Source organism: Catharus ustulatus, chromosome 21 (genome assembly GCF_009819885.2).
Source record: "Catharus ustulatus isolate bCatUst1 chromosome 21, bCatUst1.pri.v2, whole genome shotgun sequence".
NCBI lineage: Eukaryota > Metazoa > Chordata > Aves > Passeriformes > Turdidae > Catharus > Catharus ustulatus.
Window position 1 is genome coordinate 9,776,650 of NC_046241.1, and position 15,474 is coordinate 9,792,123.

At 44.8% G+C, this 15,474-nt stretch overlaps 1 protein-coding gene across 3 annotated transcripts in view; it reads left to right on the top strand.

The window, feature by feature from the left end:
* Positions 1-11,363, top strand: part of RABGAP1 (RAB GTPase activating protein 1) — a 63,697-nt gene extending 52,334 nt beyond the window's left edge. For all 3 annotated transcript variants that reach the window (XM_033077909.2, XM_033077911.2, XM_033077912.2), the window contains 7 exons: positions 1,674-1,766; positions 2,922-3,032; positions 5,721-5,825; positions 6,287-6,370; positions 7,181-7,252; positions 7,722-7,919; positions 8,727-11,363. In XM_033077909.2, the coding sequence (XP_032933800.1) occupies positions 1,674-1,766; positions 2,922-3,032; positions 5,721-5,825; positions 6,287-6,370; positions 7,181-7,252; positions 7,722-7,919; positions 8,727-8,849 (786 nt within the window). In that variant the 3' untranslated portion in view covers positions 8,850-11,363. The remainder of the gene's footprint in view (positions 1-1,673; positions 1,767-2,921; positions 3,033-5,720; positions 5,826-6,286; positions 6,371-7,180; positions 7,253-7,721; positions 7,920-8,726) is intronic.
* The last annotated feature ends 4,111 nt before the right edge of the window (positions 11,364-15,474 follow it).

The following is a 15,474-nucleotide window of genomic DNA, read 5'->3' on the forward strand; positions in this document are numbered from 1 at the left end:
ACCTTAAAGCCCATCTCATTCCACCCCTGCCATGGACAGGAACACTTTCCACTATCCCAGGTTGCTCCAAGCCCTGTCCAGCCTGGCCTTGGGCACTTGCAGGGATGGGGAGTTCACATCTCTGGGCAGCAGATGTTAGCAGAGCTGCTCTGCCTCCTGTGCCCCTGAAAAGATGTGGTGGGACATGGCATCAGTGTTCATTGCTGCTAACCCAGAATCCCTGCTGGCTTCCCAGGCCTCCTGTGCCTGGAATTTATGACAATGATGAATCTGCTCAACATCACCTAAAATAGGCAAAACTCACTTAATGCACTTGAAAAGTAGAAGATGAAAATACAGTGGTGTGCTTGCCTTCCTCTCCTCTGGCATGGTCAGGATCTAACTTCACATGGCAGGAGGTTTGGGGTTTGAAACCCCAAAATTTGGGCAGTGTTTGAGCAGGGGCAGAGCAGTGAAACGATCACCTCAAGCTATTGGCTCCATTGTCAGTGAAGGGTTAATTCTCTAGGTGGGTGACCGGGGTGCAGGAATAACTCCTGCGGTTGTGGTGGGGCTGGGCCGACTCCAGGTCATGGTTGGCATCTCTGCACTGTTCCCCCGGGTGCACAGAGGTGTTTCTGGTCAGCTCTCACTAGAGGGAGCTTGGCCACCACTTTCTGCAGCTCCTTCCCAGGAAGGTTGGTAGTGAGGAAACCAGGCTTCAGGGAAACCAAACACATTTTCCATTCTGCCTGTCATTTATGCCTGTTAAATTCAACCTGTTTCTCAGAAAAGGGTTTTTAAAGAGGAAATCTTAGCCCTGGCTTTTAAATTTATTTGGTTTACTGAGGTAATAATAAATGTTTAGGTGCAACTTTTAATGCTAGAGATTTCATTTAGATGCATAATGTCTTGCATGTGAAATGCTCACAGTGACCTTGGCATGGTCTGTGTTGCTATTGTAACCTCTGGCACAGGTGACACCAGGAAAATGCTGGTCAGGATCTGTTACAGCTTCCCTTGTGCTCCCTGGCCCTGCAGGACTTGAACTCTGGGCAGGAAATACCAAATTCAGCATCACCTTTCTGTCCCTTCTCCCAGAAGGGGAATCTGGGGGTCTGTGAGAGTGGCTCTGCTGGTGCTGTGTGTGTCAGAGCCAGGGACAGAGCTCTTGTGCCCCTGAGGTGCTGCTGCTTGCCCAGACACCCCAGGCATGGGGCTGTTTTCTGCTGGCCTTGAGTGACACTGGCAGAAATGTCAGCTGAGCCTGCACTTGCCCTTTCAGCATTTACAGTCTCATGTAAAGTAAACCAAATGCTTCTGTGTGGTGATAAATGTTACAGCTTCAAAAGCAGCTGAAGAAGGCTCAGCATCAGGCCAGTCTAAAAATGAGCCAGGTCTCAGGGGGTTCTGTCCTGCTGAAGCTCTGCAGTGTGTGCAGCACCAGGGGGCTGTGCAGCACCACTGGGGAGCTCAGCCAGGATGCTCTGGGTGCTGTTTGAAACCTTCCCCCTGTTCCACAGGATCAGGCTGCTGTCACTGTATTGAGTGGGACAGGGTTTGGCATTCAGAACTGGGTGAAGCCATGAACTGTGCTGTGTAGAAAGCAGGAGTTGCCTGACTCAGTTGTTCTGTGTGTGCTGTGTACTTTTATCAATTTTCTGGGCAGGAACTAATGGGCTGCTTTAATTTAGATTAGCCAGAAGAAGCTGAAGAAATATGAAAAGGAGTATCATACCATGAGAGAGCAGCAGGCTCAACAGGAGGATCCTATAGAAAGATTTGAGGTAATACTTTATCTTCTCCAGTCTGGTTTAACAAATAGGAAGTTGCTATTTTGACTCCTTTTTGAGCTGGTTTTGTTTTCTGACCAATTTGGATGCAATAGGGGAATCAGCTCCACAAACGTGAAGGGAATGTCTCCCTGTTGGCAAGGTTGATCAGGATGGGGTTGTTGTGAGCCCAGCTGTGCAAGAAAAGGAATAGCATGAATTTTTATTTGGGCTCATAGAACTGGTTCAGTAGAGCCTGTTTAACGTGCTGATTGCACCACAAGCCATGAACAGAAAGGAAATGCCTGACTGATTCTAACTCTGCCTTCCATGGTTGTTCTCCTGCTTTTACTTCTCTTTCTAATTTCAAATGAGGTATACTGCAGTAAGCACATAATTTTATAAATAGTTTATTTATGAAATAAATAAATACAAGGATAAATGACACATATAAAGTTACATATGCATACACATACCACAATAACACACAGAGAGACGTAGATACAATAAATTAACATGTTTTAATCAGAGAAGTTTTATGTAAACTTTCTTTAGTATCCATCTGTGTGCTGGGAGTTATAACAAGAGAGAGAAAATAGAGTATTTTTCCCAGGATTCTTCTCTCTTACCTGTTTCCAGCATACAAATTCAATTTTGGGCCAAGAAAAGCAGTACTTGTAGGAAACTCCTGGCAAGGTATCGATGGCACAATGATACCCCTACTATTGCAGGCTTCAAACCATTTCTGTAGCTCAGCAAGTAATGGCTGAGCAGAGTTATTTATACCTGGTGTCTTCCCAAGGTAATCCTGGGTTTATTTTACATTTACACTATGGCTGTGGTTTTATCCCAGGGAATTCCATGCAGGTGGAGTTGTGTTTGCATTCTGCAGAAGCAAGGTGGGCATCAGTGTGTAGGCACAGGCAGCTCTGAGTGCCAGACACTCCCCTGGGCAGTCCCTGTCCCTGCCTGTCCCTGCCTGTCCCTGCCTGTCCCTGTCCCTGCCTGTCCCTGTCCCTGCTGTCCCTGTCCCTGCCTGTCCCTGCTGTCCCTACTGTCCCTGTCCCTGCTGTCCCTGCCTGTCCCTGTCCCTGCTGTCCCTGTCCCTGCTGTCCCTGCTGTCCCTGTCCCTGCTGTCCCTGTCCCTCAGAGCCCTCTGTGTCCCCACAGCGCGACAACCGGCGCCTGCAGGAAGCCAACATGAGACTGGAGCAGGAGAACGACGACCTCGCCCACGAGCTGGTCACCAGCAAGATTGCACTGAGGAAGGACTTGGACAATGTAAGTCATGTCCTCAGGCTGCCCAGGGCAGACAGGTGATAACTCCTTGTTCCTTCTCTCACTGGAGAGGAGATCCATGGGGTATTTTTTTGTGTGGGACAGGATTCCCTCCTCCACATCTGTATTGCACACTGACAGGGGATAGGCCTGGGGCAGAGGTCCATGGAAACTGGAGTGCTGACTGAAATACTCATTACTCTGAAAAGCAGTCAGAGTGACTGGAGGGAAAGGAGAGCCTGCACTTGAGCAGTTGCTTTCTTTTCTCTAAGGAAGTCTGGCAGGAGCTGTGTCAAGTCTTTGAACCATCACAGGGATCATAACATGGATGCTGGCTTGTGTTTTCCTGGGATTTTTGTGATACAGTTTCACAGCAGACAGGTTTTGCAAAGTGCCTGATAAACCTGAGAGTCTGAGTCTGTCTGGCTCTGCGTGGATCAGGTTCTCAGGTACCTCAGGCAACTCAGAAAATGTTGTGGTTTCCATTTGGCTTGTTGGAATCTGCCCGTGTGAGCTCCTCATCTTGGGCTGTTTCCAGATCAGTAAAGCTCTCAGGAGGAAACTTCAGGTTTGCTTTGTGTTACAGGAGTTTTTTTCAGCTTGCTGTCCCACTCCCTTCTTTACATATTCAATTGTGGAAGATTTTATTAGGATATGCTTTTTCTTTTTTTTTCCCAGGACATGCAGAGACAGAAAGGTACTGGCATTTCTAGCACAGGGGAGGCCACAACACAGTTAGTCTGTCTGCTTGGGGAGATGAGGGGAAGAGTTCAAGTGCTCATGTTTTGCCATTCTTGTTCTGTACCAAGATAAGTGCATTTCTGAAATCTCAAAGGAAAATGACTTCTGAAAGTTGCCTGGTGCAGGAGCTGACAGGCTTTCAAATGTTTCATTGGAGCTGCCTCAGACAATTCAAGGTTTCCCACGGTCTCCTGGAAACTTGCTGTTGGAAAACTATTCATAGTAAATGTTGATGCCAGTGGGTGAATGTTGCTTTAATGAGGTTTGGTTCAGGACTTCTGGCTTTATTACATCTCCTGTTCTCAGGTGTTAAAGTGTGGATCACAGAAGAATGTTCTAGAAGCAGGTTTTCCCCACACATTGGTATGTTCACCTCCTCTTACCTGGGCTTTTTCCCTTCATTAGTGAAGCTCCCTGAAGCTTCACACTGGTGATAGCCCAGCAGTGGCACTCAGGAGATGGACTCCAGCAAAAATGGTCCTGAAGAAGTTTTTTCTGTCAGTTTTTAACTGTTGTTTGTGGCTACTTGAGCCTGTATGAGACATGGTTATAATTTTACTTTTTTTTTTTTAATGGAGAACTGGGAAAGGAACAAAATTAGGCAAAATTGCTAGGCTTAATTTGATATATAATAGCCTTATATTCAAAGATGGCAAATGGTGTTGGCAGCATTTGGGTTATCCCCTGGGAGGAGATAGGTAGGTTTGATCCTACTTCAGGACATGATTAATTCTTCTAATTGGATCCTGAAGTGATAAGTTTCATTCTGCCAGCCTGAGGTCCTGAAAGGAAAGTACCAAAGGACAGACATTGTTTAACACACCTTTTCTGCCATCTCCATGGCATGTCTGAAATCTGCAACCTAAAAGATCAAAACAAAACATTTGGAAATACAAGAATTTCCTTAATATCCTTTCACTAGACCAGAAAATAGGCTTCATTTTTCTACTGTTGTTGGGCTCCTACATCCCAGTGTTCTTTAACTGTAAAACAGCTTAAACCCCATCTGTAATGAAAAGATGTTCTCTTTGCCTTTGCAGTCTGTTTTAAAGGATCAGCAGGACTTTAAGGGACTAAAATTCACTTTTTGATTTTCTTCCTTTGAAGGGAATTGGTACAGCTACTTTCTGAAGATTTTATATATCAGTTGAGTTATTGATCTATTTTTATGTAGGATCCATACACCTATTGGGAAGGGCTGTGTTGTGTGTATGAGACAGGAAAAGATGTCTTAACTTTGCAGAGTTTTAGTGGTTTATAAAGAGCTTGAAATTTTTCAACAATATATTTTTATACTTAAAAAACTGCAGTAAAAAGGGATTGTTGGTTTCTGCTGGGACATTTCTTTCCCTTAAGGAGGAAGGAGAGAAGGGCCTGACTTAGGTTTGCTTCAGCAGCTCAGGTTTTTCATGCAGTATTTTCTGGGATGGTGTCACATCCATTGGGAAGTGTCAGAGAGTTCTGGGGGCTTTTTAAATGTTCCAGAGGCATTTTTCATTAATTCTGTTTTCATTGCAAGATTGAATTTGCAAGTTAAACTTAGGTCTGAGCTGGTTATAATCTTTTATTGATCTTGCACATTGTGAGCTGTTCTGTGCCTTTGGTTGTCTTCAGAATGTGTTGGTCAACTTCCAGACTGGACAAGAAAATGAAACTTATTTCTGGTGTTGGATTTCTTTAGCAGCTCCAGCCTTGCTAAAATTAATCACTGAATTGAAGGAGGCATTTTGGAGGGCTGGAGTTTAGTGGTACACATCATTAATTTTGATGTGTTGCTGCATTGCTATTGCAGATGGGAAGTTTTAGAAAAATAATTTTCAGAATAAAGTTTTATTGTTCTTAATAACAATGAACTAAACCTTAATAAGACAGGAATGGCTGCACTCTTGGCTCTGTCCTGGTGGAGGCACAGCAGGGAAGCCTCTGCTCAGCCTCCACTCTGTGTTTCAGGCAGAGGAGAAGGCAGATGCCCTGAATAAGGAGCTGCTGATGACCAAACAGAAACTGATTGATGCAGAAGAAGAAAAGAGGCGCCTGGAGGAAGAATCTGCTCAGGTTGGGGCATTTCTGTCATTCTCACTGTTCTGTACAGTACAGAAATGATAAAAATAAAAAGTGACAAGTGTGGGAAGGGCTTAATGTTCTAAGTCATGTTTGTCCCTTTTTTGCGGTGTAAAGGACGTCAGCAAAGCAGAATTTGGCATTTTCCTGCCAGGTGCTTCATAGGGTGGGGAATTTTTAACTTGAAATCACAAAGTCACAGCCTGTGCCAGATGCTGCACAGAGAGGTAATGCAGGACTTCAGCTGTCAGCACTTTTTGAATCCTGCCTTTCCTTGCTAGCACACTGTTCTGTCAGTGAAGGCCACCAAAGCCTGGCTCTTCCCTGCCTGAGCTGGACCCTTGGTAAAGCAGAGCAGTGAGGTTAAGGAGAAGGAAGAAATGCCACCTGGGTATTTTTCAAACTGCAACTATATAAAGCCTTTCTTTGCTGTTTTTTTTTTTTTTTCTGTACAGCTGAAGGAAATGTGTCGTAGGGAACTAGACAAGGCAGAGTCAGAGATCAAAAAGAACAGCTCTATTATTGGTGACTACAAACAGGTAAGTACAACTTCCTGATGATGTGGGTTGCTGTCAAAGTACAAGGCTTTCAGGTATTTTAGGAGATTTCTGGAAATCAGTGTCATCTGTGCCATGCATTTGAGGACACAATTCAGCTGTTCTAAACGGGAATCCTGTGGCTGGTTTTGTATTTTCTTTGGCCAAGATCCTGAATTGGTCAGTCCTGTTAGCCCCTGATGTGGGTGTTTGTAGATCAGCAGTCACCACAGCCTCAGTTACAGCCAAGCCTTGTTCAGGTGGGCTCTTGGGTATCAAAGGTTCACCTCATGCCAAAGAAAGCTTCTCTCTCACCTTCCTGTTGTCAGTCAAATGCACCTCAGAAATAAAAAAAGAAAAAGATTCCTTTTTCCTTTCAAGCCTTTGCTTTTGCATTCAAGCTCCCGATCACAAGGTATCAAGGGAGCAAATTCATGTGTCTCTTTAGTAGGCCCATAGCAGGTCTTAGGGAATGAATCAGGGTTTTTTTACTACTCTGTCTTGCCTGTTCTTTTCTCCCAAAGGCAACTAAAGGGCCATGCTATTCCTGACCTTTTCTGGCTCCTTAGCAAGGCCAAACTGTTAATAACTTATGTTGGAACTGCACCTTTTCCTGTGGGGATAGAAGAATATGTAGAGAATGGGAAAGGGTACAGTGAGATAGCTTAATGCAGCATCCCAATTTTTCTAGTTTTCTAAGAGTCCTTAGACTATCCGTGTTAATATTGCAGCAGCATTTATTTGTGCTTTAGCATTCATGTGGGAAGAAATTTACATTTGTAAATGGTCTGGTAACATAATTTTGCTTGTCAGATTTGTTCCCAGCTGAGTGAGCGACTGGAAAAGCAACAAACAGCAAATAAAGCTGAAATTGAGAAAATACGGGTAAGAGACCAGATAGATCCACAGTCTACAGTGTTTCAGTCTTAGCAAAATCATGCAGCAAAGACAATTTATTTCATTACTAAAATGGTGGTTGAGAGTCCCCACAGATAGAAGATTACAAGGGGGGGATCTGGGGGAAAAGGTGAGCCCTCTCATGCTGTAGTGGTTACATGCTAATGTTGATGCTGGGGTTTTTTGTGGGTTTTTTTGTTTTTTTTTTCTGGAAGAGATTCTCTGACTTTTACCTTAAAGTAACAGGGGAGGGACAGAGGCTGTTATCTTAGCAAAGTAACACAGCAGTGTTTCCAAAGCCCTGAGTGTGGGGCTGGCAGGAGCTCCTGCCCAGCTGTGCCTCCCCAAAAGCTGCCATGAGAGGCTCCTCTGGCACTGAGCTGCTCTCCCAGGGCAGAGGCAGGAGCAGGCTTTGGTCACAGCCCCAGCTGTGCTCACAGCCAGCTGTTTACTTTAGCAAAAGGTGGATGACTGCGAGCACTGCCGCCAGTTCTTCAATAAGGAAGGCCGTGTGAAGGTTGCCAGCACTGCCAAGGATGGTTCAGACGAGGACACAGATGAGGAGAAGGAAACCCTGAAGAACCAGCTGAGGGAAATGGAGCTTGAACTGGCCCAGACCAAGCTGCAGCTTGTGGAGGCGGAATGTAAAATACAGGTAATGCTCTGGAAGTTTGTTTTGTAGTCTGTACAGCATGTCTGCATTCCTAGAAAAATGTGTGTGAGAGTTGTAGAGGGATTGGAACAGATCCTGTTGGTTGAAACCCTAACCTGCTATTTCCTGCAGGGGTTATTTAACCAAACAGAGCGTCTGAAAGTTGCTGTATGCAGACAATATAATTGAAATTGCATGAACTGTATTTAGCAGCCACTACAGCTTCCAGACATCTGCCTGTCTGCAGTGCAGTGCTGGCTGCCTGATCTCCTGCAACTGCTTGGAAGGAGCCCAAGCTCTGACAGAGTACTGAATCATGCATGTCTTTATCTCACAATCAGTGCTAAATGAAGAAGTAACATTGACAAATGTTAGACATGTTTCTTAAAACACGATTGCAAAGCGCTCCAGGTACCTGAAGTACTTCTGTTAAATATGACAACATTGTGCTTTTAGCCTAAAACTGATATGTCAGTGCAGCTTGTTCACAGAAAGGTAAAAATTAGTTTGTAGAAAGTCCACTTCCCGTGGGAATAGCTCCTCCTCGGATGGAAGAGAATTAAAGAGTTTGGATGTTCTGAAGAAAGCAGAATGTTTCACTGAGGGCAATGACACAAGTCTTGTTTTGCTTTTCAAAGCTTTTTTTTCCTCTTTGTCAGCTTACTGTGCTGCTTTTAATTTATGTAAGACTTGTTTAACTTCTGAAGTGGCCAAGAGTTCGTAGATCTTCTAGAGCCTTCTAGGTTTAACTCCTATAACCTTGTGCTGTGAATATGTAACAAATTAATGAAATTATTCTTCTCTCTGCAGGATTTGGAGCACCATTTGGGTCTGGCCCTGAATGAAGTACAAGCTGCAAAGAAAACATGGTTCAACAGAACAATAAGCTCTATAAAAACAGTGACTGGAGTCCAAGGAAAAGAGACTTGTTGAAAAGCAGTTCTGTCAAACACACCTTCTTAACACAACACCTTTTGTTGCCTTCCTTGGCCAGATGTTTAATTCTGTGACATGAGAGGACCAGAATGTAAATATAATAGAAACACAGCATGTCAGGATTTCAATAGGTCAGTGATAAAGAGGATGGAAACACAAGAGAGGTTTTATTGCTAGACATGGGATGTTCATACTACTGATATTTAACAGGTGATGTAGCTAGATTGAAGCTCTTCCGAGAAACACTCCATTCTGCGTCTGGCTGGAGGCTTTTCACAGACTAGGTACGAGAACTTACCAAACCCTAATTGTTAAGTTTACATATGATAGGTTTTTTTACAGTTATAACCTTTTTTAATATTTTATTTGAAAGGAAAAGTGTCACTAACAAAGTTAAAAAAAAAAAAGGAAAAAAAAAAAGGAAAAAATGCAACAAAAAAATACAAGCTTATCAAGAACTACATCAGTGCCAGAAAGCAGTCCCCAGAGGTAGGAAATGGAGAGTAGGAGGTGACATGTTTTGCTTTATGAATGGGGATGATTTCAGCATTCCTGTCGAGCAACCCCACTTTGTTTTAGTAGATGCAGCATCCATCTCTCTGTGTTTGGCATTTCTTTCTGTTACTAATCAATTCTATGCAACTCTGGGCTTTTTTGGCATGGGCTGCCAAACAAATTCGCCACCGGAGGCTGGGAGACTTGTCGAAGTGCTAGACAAGAATAATCGGAATTGTGGGCAAATTTCCGTTTCACTTGTGTCATATTGTTTGATCCACATATCAGCAGCATTCAAATGCCCAGCACCAGGACTGCTGAGAGTATGGATGATGTGGATGGTCTGACATTCAATGGAGTCTGTCTGGGTTTTGTCAGGTTTGTTTTGTTTTTGTTTGTTTGTTTTTACCCGGCTGTAGCAGGCCTTCTGCGGAGCTCCGACAGAGCTCCCAGGTTTTAGTTTTGCACATAGGTATGAATGGGACAAAGAAACAATAAACTGAGATATATATGAGGCAAAAATCACAGCGTGAGTGTAGCTGCGAGCATCTCCAGCTGTCCAGCTGGCCTCCCTGTAGCTCTGAGGTGGTGTAGGTCATTTTTCACGCTCGATGCAGTTGCACTAATAGGTGCTAAACGTGCTTGGAGTTCTCATTCCTTGGATTGTATTGAGTTCTCACCAGAAAGCTGTAGAATGGAGTTTTGCACCTTGTAATTTTTTTAATTTATAATGGTTTGTGTTATGCTGAAGTATCTATTGCATCAGTGGATAAATTTTGTGTGCAGTGTGAGTATAAGCTGGTAACAATAAGAGGCACTGGTTTGTATATAAAGATATTTGGTTTATTTTGTATTTCTAACTTTTTCTTGTTTACTGTACTAATGCTAGCTAATGTACTCTGTAACTACAAGATAGAACATGCTATGTCCAAGCTTTTTTCCTTAACTGCATACATTATCTCTATTGTTTAATACCAAAAAAAAAAAATACTGTAACTCCATCAATATTAGATGCGTGGACATTGTGGTAGCATAGTTGCAGTGTGTATACTTTATGAATTGAAATATAAACTAGTAAAATTGTATAACTATTTTGTTGTTTCATTTCATTTGAACAGAAAACTATTAAATATTTTGCAATATAAAGCTAATTCTCTTCTTAAAGTAGAAGCAGTAGCATCTGCAGGCTTCTCCAAGACTGAAACCACAGTCATGCTGCAAAGGGCTTTGCTAAAAAAGACTGCATATTCTGAGTGCTGCCAACACTGGTTTTATATAATAAAATCTAGGGTTTGCTTTGAAAAAAGAAACTGCAGAAATGACCTTGTGCAGCTTGAAACTTGTGACTCAGTATTTCTCAAACATGTCCAATTTAGAACATTTTTTTTTTCCCATGGCCCTCCAAATTCTGCTTGAATCTGCAAAATAAATGTAGGCTATCTCTGCTTATCACCATCAGTAACAAATTCTGTGGGGTCAAGTGTGGTTCATGTCATCTTCAGCAGGGTTTTGTAGCTGAGGCTGAGCCCACATGACTTCAGGGCTGCATTAATTGGGTCACAGGGCAGCTCTGCTCCCCAGCCCTGTGTTCTGCAGAGATAACCAGGACAACAAATGGATTCTTGTCCCCAAAACCACCAAAGGTGGCTCAGAAAGCAGCCCTGCTCTAGGAGGCTGCTGTGATGTCACTTTTCCAGCCATATTTTGCTTTAAGAGAATGGCATTATGTGGTTGTGTGTGGTCTCTGCTGCTTTGTCTTCCCAGAGGTGCATTTCTTGGTAAGGTCAGTTCTGCAGTTTCTCAGTAATTGCAACCTTTAGAGAAAGTTTAAAGGTAAGTAGGGGACAGGAGGAAGCAAGCCAAGAATGCTTCATCCACTTGTCTTCCTCAAAGGGATTGGGAAATAGTGTAATAGTGTACTTTGCTCCAAAAATGAGGTGCTCAAAGGAAGAGAAAAAGCTGCTTTATTGTTCAGATTTCTTCCATTCTCTAAATAAACATTACCTTCAAATTGCATGCATTATATATTTCCTTTTTAGTATGGATGCAGAACACGCATAATTGTTTCCCAGCATTTCATCCAAGACACTCTGGAGTCGTTTCCAGCCATAGATTATTTGAGATGCCTACCTGAAGGTTTTTGGTGCTTGGAAATAAATGCATTTCGCATCCAACTCCATCTGAAACATCCATAACTAATTAAGGAAAATGGATCCAGTGCTGAGACATGCATCTTTGGAAGCACACTTACATGTGAAAGACAAAGGAGCAGTTTTAAGATGAGGTAATTGAACTTGCAGATGTTGAAATTTATGAATAAGGTAGAAAACCATATTTAATCAGAGCTGCTGTAAGCACGAGTATTTTACAGCCCTGGAAGAGAAAAGGAATGAGTGTTTGGTAGCATTTGGGGCATTAATGAGATGGTTATTTCCTGGTAGTCAATCACCTTTCCGTTCACATGTGCCTCAGCTGGGTTTGAGTGCGGAACTGCAGCCCAGTGCCAGTCTGCTGATGCTGGGATTAATCTGCTGTGCCCCAGGCTCCAGCTCCCAAATGCTTTGCGTGTTTGTGCTGTATCATTAAGTTCCAATGGTCTCAGTGTGGGAGCTCGAGTGTCACAATCTCATTTGTGTTGCAGAACTTCTTGGCAGATCAGGGTCCGCAGCTGGAAGTGGATATTCAGGATCTATCGGAAAGTTTTACCTTTAAGCATTGCTGGTAAGCCGTCTTGAAATTTATATAACCACCTCCCTGACTTTTTTTAGCTGCCCTTCTTATCTGTGGCAGTGATATAAAGTTCCTGTTATCAAGAGGAGGATTTCACTCCATCTGTTCAACAGCTTGGCTCACATTCATCCAGCCTAACTTTAGACACTTTGGCGGTGCCTAACATAAGAGTTTAATCCAGGGAGGTTTTCCAGCCCTGGGCGGCTGCGGGGGCAGCGCTGCGGGCGGGCGGCTCGCCCGGCCCTGCTGGATCAGGGCAGCTCCTGTGAGCCCACAGACTGAACTCAGAGTCCTTCCTAAATAAAAAACCAAACTGGACATGAGCCATCAGTGGACACTCAGGAGGTTGCTTTCTATTTTAATTTTTCCTCCTTTTCCCATCATTTTATTGTGCAGTATTTTTCCTTCTCTATCAAGACCATCAAGGCTTCTGCATACAGAGATTTTGCTAGAATTTACCACTGCACATCCTGATGCATTTGAGCATACAGGCTTGGTTTTGCTGCGTTTTCTGCACACTAACAAGCACGACAGTGTAATCTGGGAGCTGAGGGCTTTCCCTCGGGATAATCTGGCCACAGGCACGGCAGGAGACTCGGGCTGTGAGGCGAGCCATGTTTGCTGAGTTTAACACTGAAGTCAAGCGTTTCCTCAGGGTGGTGTAAGTTCCTGCAGGACAGGGCATGAGTGGAATTGAGCTAATTGAAGTAGAACCGGGCTGTCTGAGGTGGATTTAGCCGAGGAGGGGCTCGAGGACCTCCCCAGGCCCCGCTGCTCCTCAAGCGCCGCCGGGCGCCCCTCACCGCCCTCACGGCTTCCCGCGCTTTCCGCGGGGGCGGGGCCTGCGGGGCCCGCGGCGAGCTCTGATAGGCTGGCGGGTGATTGGCAGCCCTTGGGCGTGAGGGCGCCAGCGGCGCCATTTTGTTCGCCTTGAGGGGCGGGGAGGATGAGGCGCGGAGCCGGGGAAGGAGCCTCGGAGCTGGCCCGGGCAGGGGCTGTCCGGCGGGATGAAGGTGCGGAGCGAGGGCAGCACACCCCTGAGCTGCTGGGCTGGAGGGGAGCAGCAGCCTTCGGGCGGGGTGGTGCTTCCTGAGGGAACCATGCAGATCCTCCCAGATATCTTCCAGAGTCTGCCGGTGTTAGAAGAGCGCCAGGGCAGCAGAGGACAGCAGAGCTTTAGATCCAAACAATAACCGCTGGAGATGAGTGGTACTTTGGGGAAAACCTGTACAAAGCTTGCAGTGCACTAATGGCCCTTGTAGAGAAGGTGTAAAATTTCTCCTTAATTTGCATGGAATTTAAATGGTCTCGCCTGTTCTTTTCCCCTTGCAGACATGGCCCAGGCCCCTCAGGCTGAGGCAGGCAGGGAGCTCCTCCCATGCTGCAGCAGCAGCCTGTCAGCGGGAGGTGGGTGATGTTGATGGCAGCCTGTCACAGGCGGGTCTGAGCCGAGGCCTCCTGAGGTGGAAACCTTTGAAAGAGGCTGTGAGAGCTAATAAAGTGGAGCTGTTTGATCTGTAATGTGATGAGTGGCTGCCGTGGGCTGTTCTCCCCATGGAGAACCTGCATGAGAAGCCAATCACACCACTGACTGCTGGTTAAGTAATTCATGGGTTCCTCCTACAAGTCCTACAGATCTGATCAGAAGGTTTTGTTATGTCCTTGTACAAAAATGATCTGCTAGGAGGAAGTTTAGTAAAACTGAAGTGTCTTGGAAGTAAATATATGTAATGTGTTTCTAATACACCTTGAACTTAGGCATAAATTGTTCTGATCCTCTGTTTATTAATAACGGTTGAGATAGGAGATGTAGCAAACTTTATAGCAAAAGTTTATCACAGAAGTTTTTCATAACACAAAAACTTTAAATATTTGTTGGTTAAAATATTAGGGTAAAAGTATTTTTTATTAGGTTTAGTGGCTTGAGTTACAGCTGAAGTTGGTCTCAAGATCTCACGGGCCCTTGATGTGGGGGTCACTGGAGGGATCAGCAGTCCAAGTGCAGGTTGTTTTGTGGCAGTGAGCAGGCTGGTTCAGTTATGGCGTTGCAGAGGTCCATCTCAATCAACAGCTTGTGTGACAAAAGTCATGATTATTAGGGAAGTGCTGCAGTGTTCAAGATGGAATCGCAGCCACGCTGGGCTCTGAGGCTCCAGAAGGTGCAGAAGAGATGAGACTTGCAGGCTGCCAGCTCTGAGCAGAAGCTCTCCTCGTGCTGAGCACAGTTAGCGTGTGCCATGCAAACATCCAAGCTGTGTGTTTAAACTCCCTGCTGTGAGCGTCTGTTCATGCACTGAGCTGCTGGTGTGCTGGGGAGAGGGGGCCTTGGAGCCACATCCGTAAATGTCATTTGGGAGGGGACACTGGTGTGATCCTGATGCAGTTTTCTCATGTGGCTGGTCAGTTTATGCCACACAGGGAAAAGAAAATTGTGGTACAGGTTTGATTCAGTTGCTGTGCCTGAGAAAAGGTAGTGAAGGATTCACTGAGATGGCAGTGCTGTGTCACTGTCAGCTGTCACAGTGTAAGCAAAAGGGGTTTATCAGTTCTTTTCAGAACCCCACAGCAAATCACTGTGGTTTTGGCACAAGTCTTGGCTGCCTGGAAAACAGGGCAGTGATCTAATGCCTTCTGTGTCCTGGAGGCTCTGCTAGCTTTGAGAAGTGGTTTGATGGTAATTAATACTGGTGCACCAGAGAGAATGGGTGGGAAAGAGGAGGAGGAGGATGAAGGCAATGTATATCTGAGCTTGCCACCTACTCAGGGCATGGCAGAACTGCTGCATAATACCACAGGGAATCACTTGAGGAACAAGATCTCATGTAGCAGTTGTGGAAAGGATGGTGTTCCACATCAGGACGAGTGTGTGTCTCCCTGAGGTGGTTTATGTGTGGAATGAGTCAAAACCAGAGCCAGAGGGGCTGTGGGAGCCTGAGCCAGTCTGCTCAATTGTGGATGAGATGGCTGCTGCTTCTACACCTGAACAGCAAACCAGGGCTCCTGGGTGCCCCCAGCTTCAGCATTCCAGGAGTAGCCTGAACTCTGAATGTCTTTAGAAGTTACAGGTGCTGCACATTCCCATGGTTAGCACAGAGTGAGGAGGCCAGAAATTGCTGTAAAAGTTCTAAATTCCGTTCAAGTTTTTATTCATTTGAACTCAGGGAGAATAGTTTAATTTACAGACAGAAATTACATGTCTTCTACATGTAGCAGCATCTTTCTCAAAAGCACATAGTTCTTTAAACCCTGATCACTGACCTGAGCAGCTCAAACCCCTGTGCTTGCTTTGTGCTGGGTGCAGTTCTGTGGCTACTCAAGACTTGCAGTATTGGCAGTATAGGAGTGCTATAGGAGTTTGTGTGGAACTGCTTTGCAGGGCTACATAATTGGATTTACT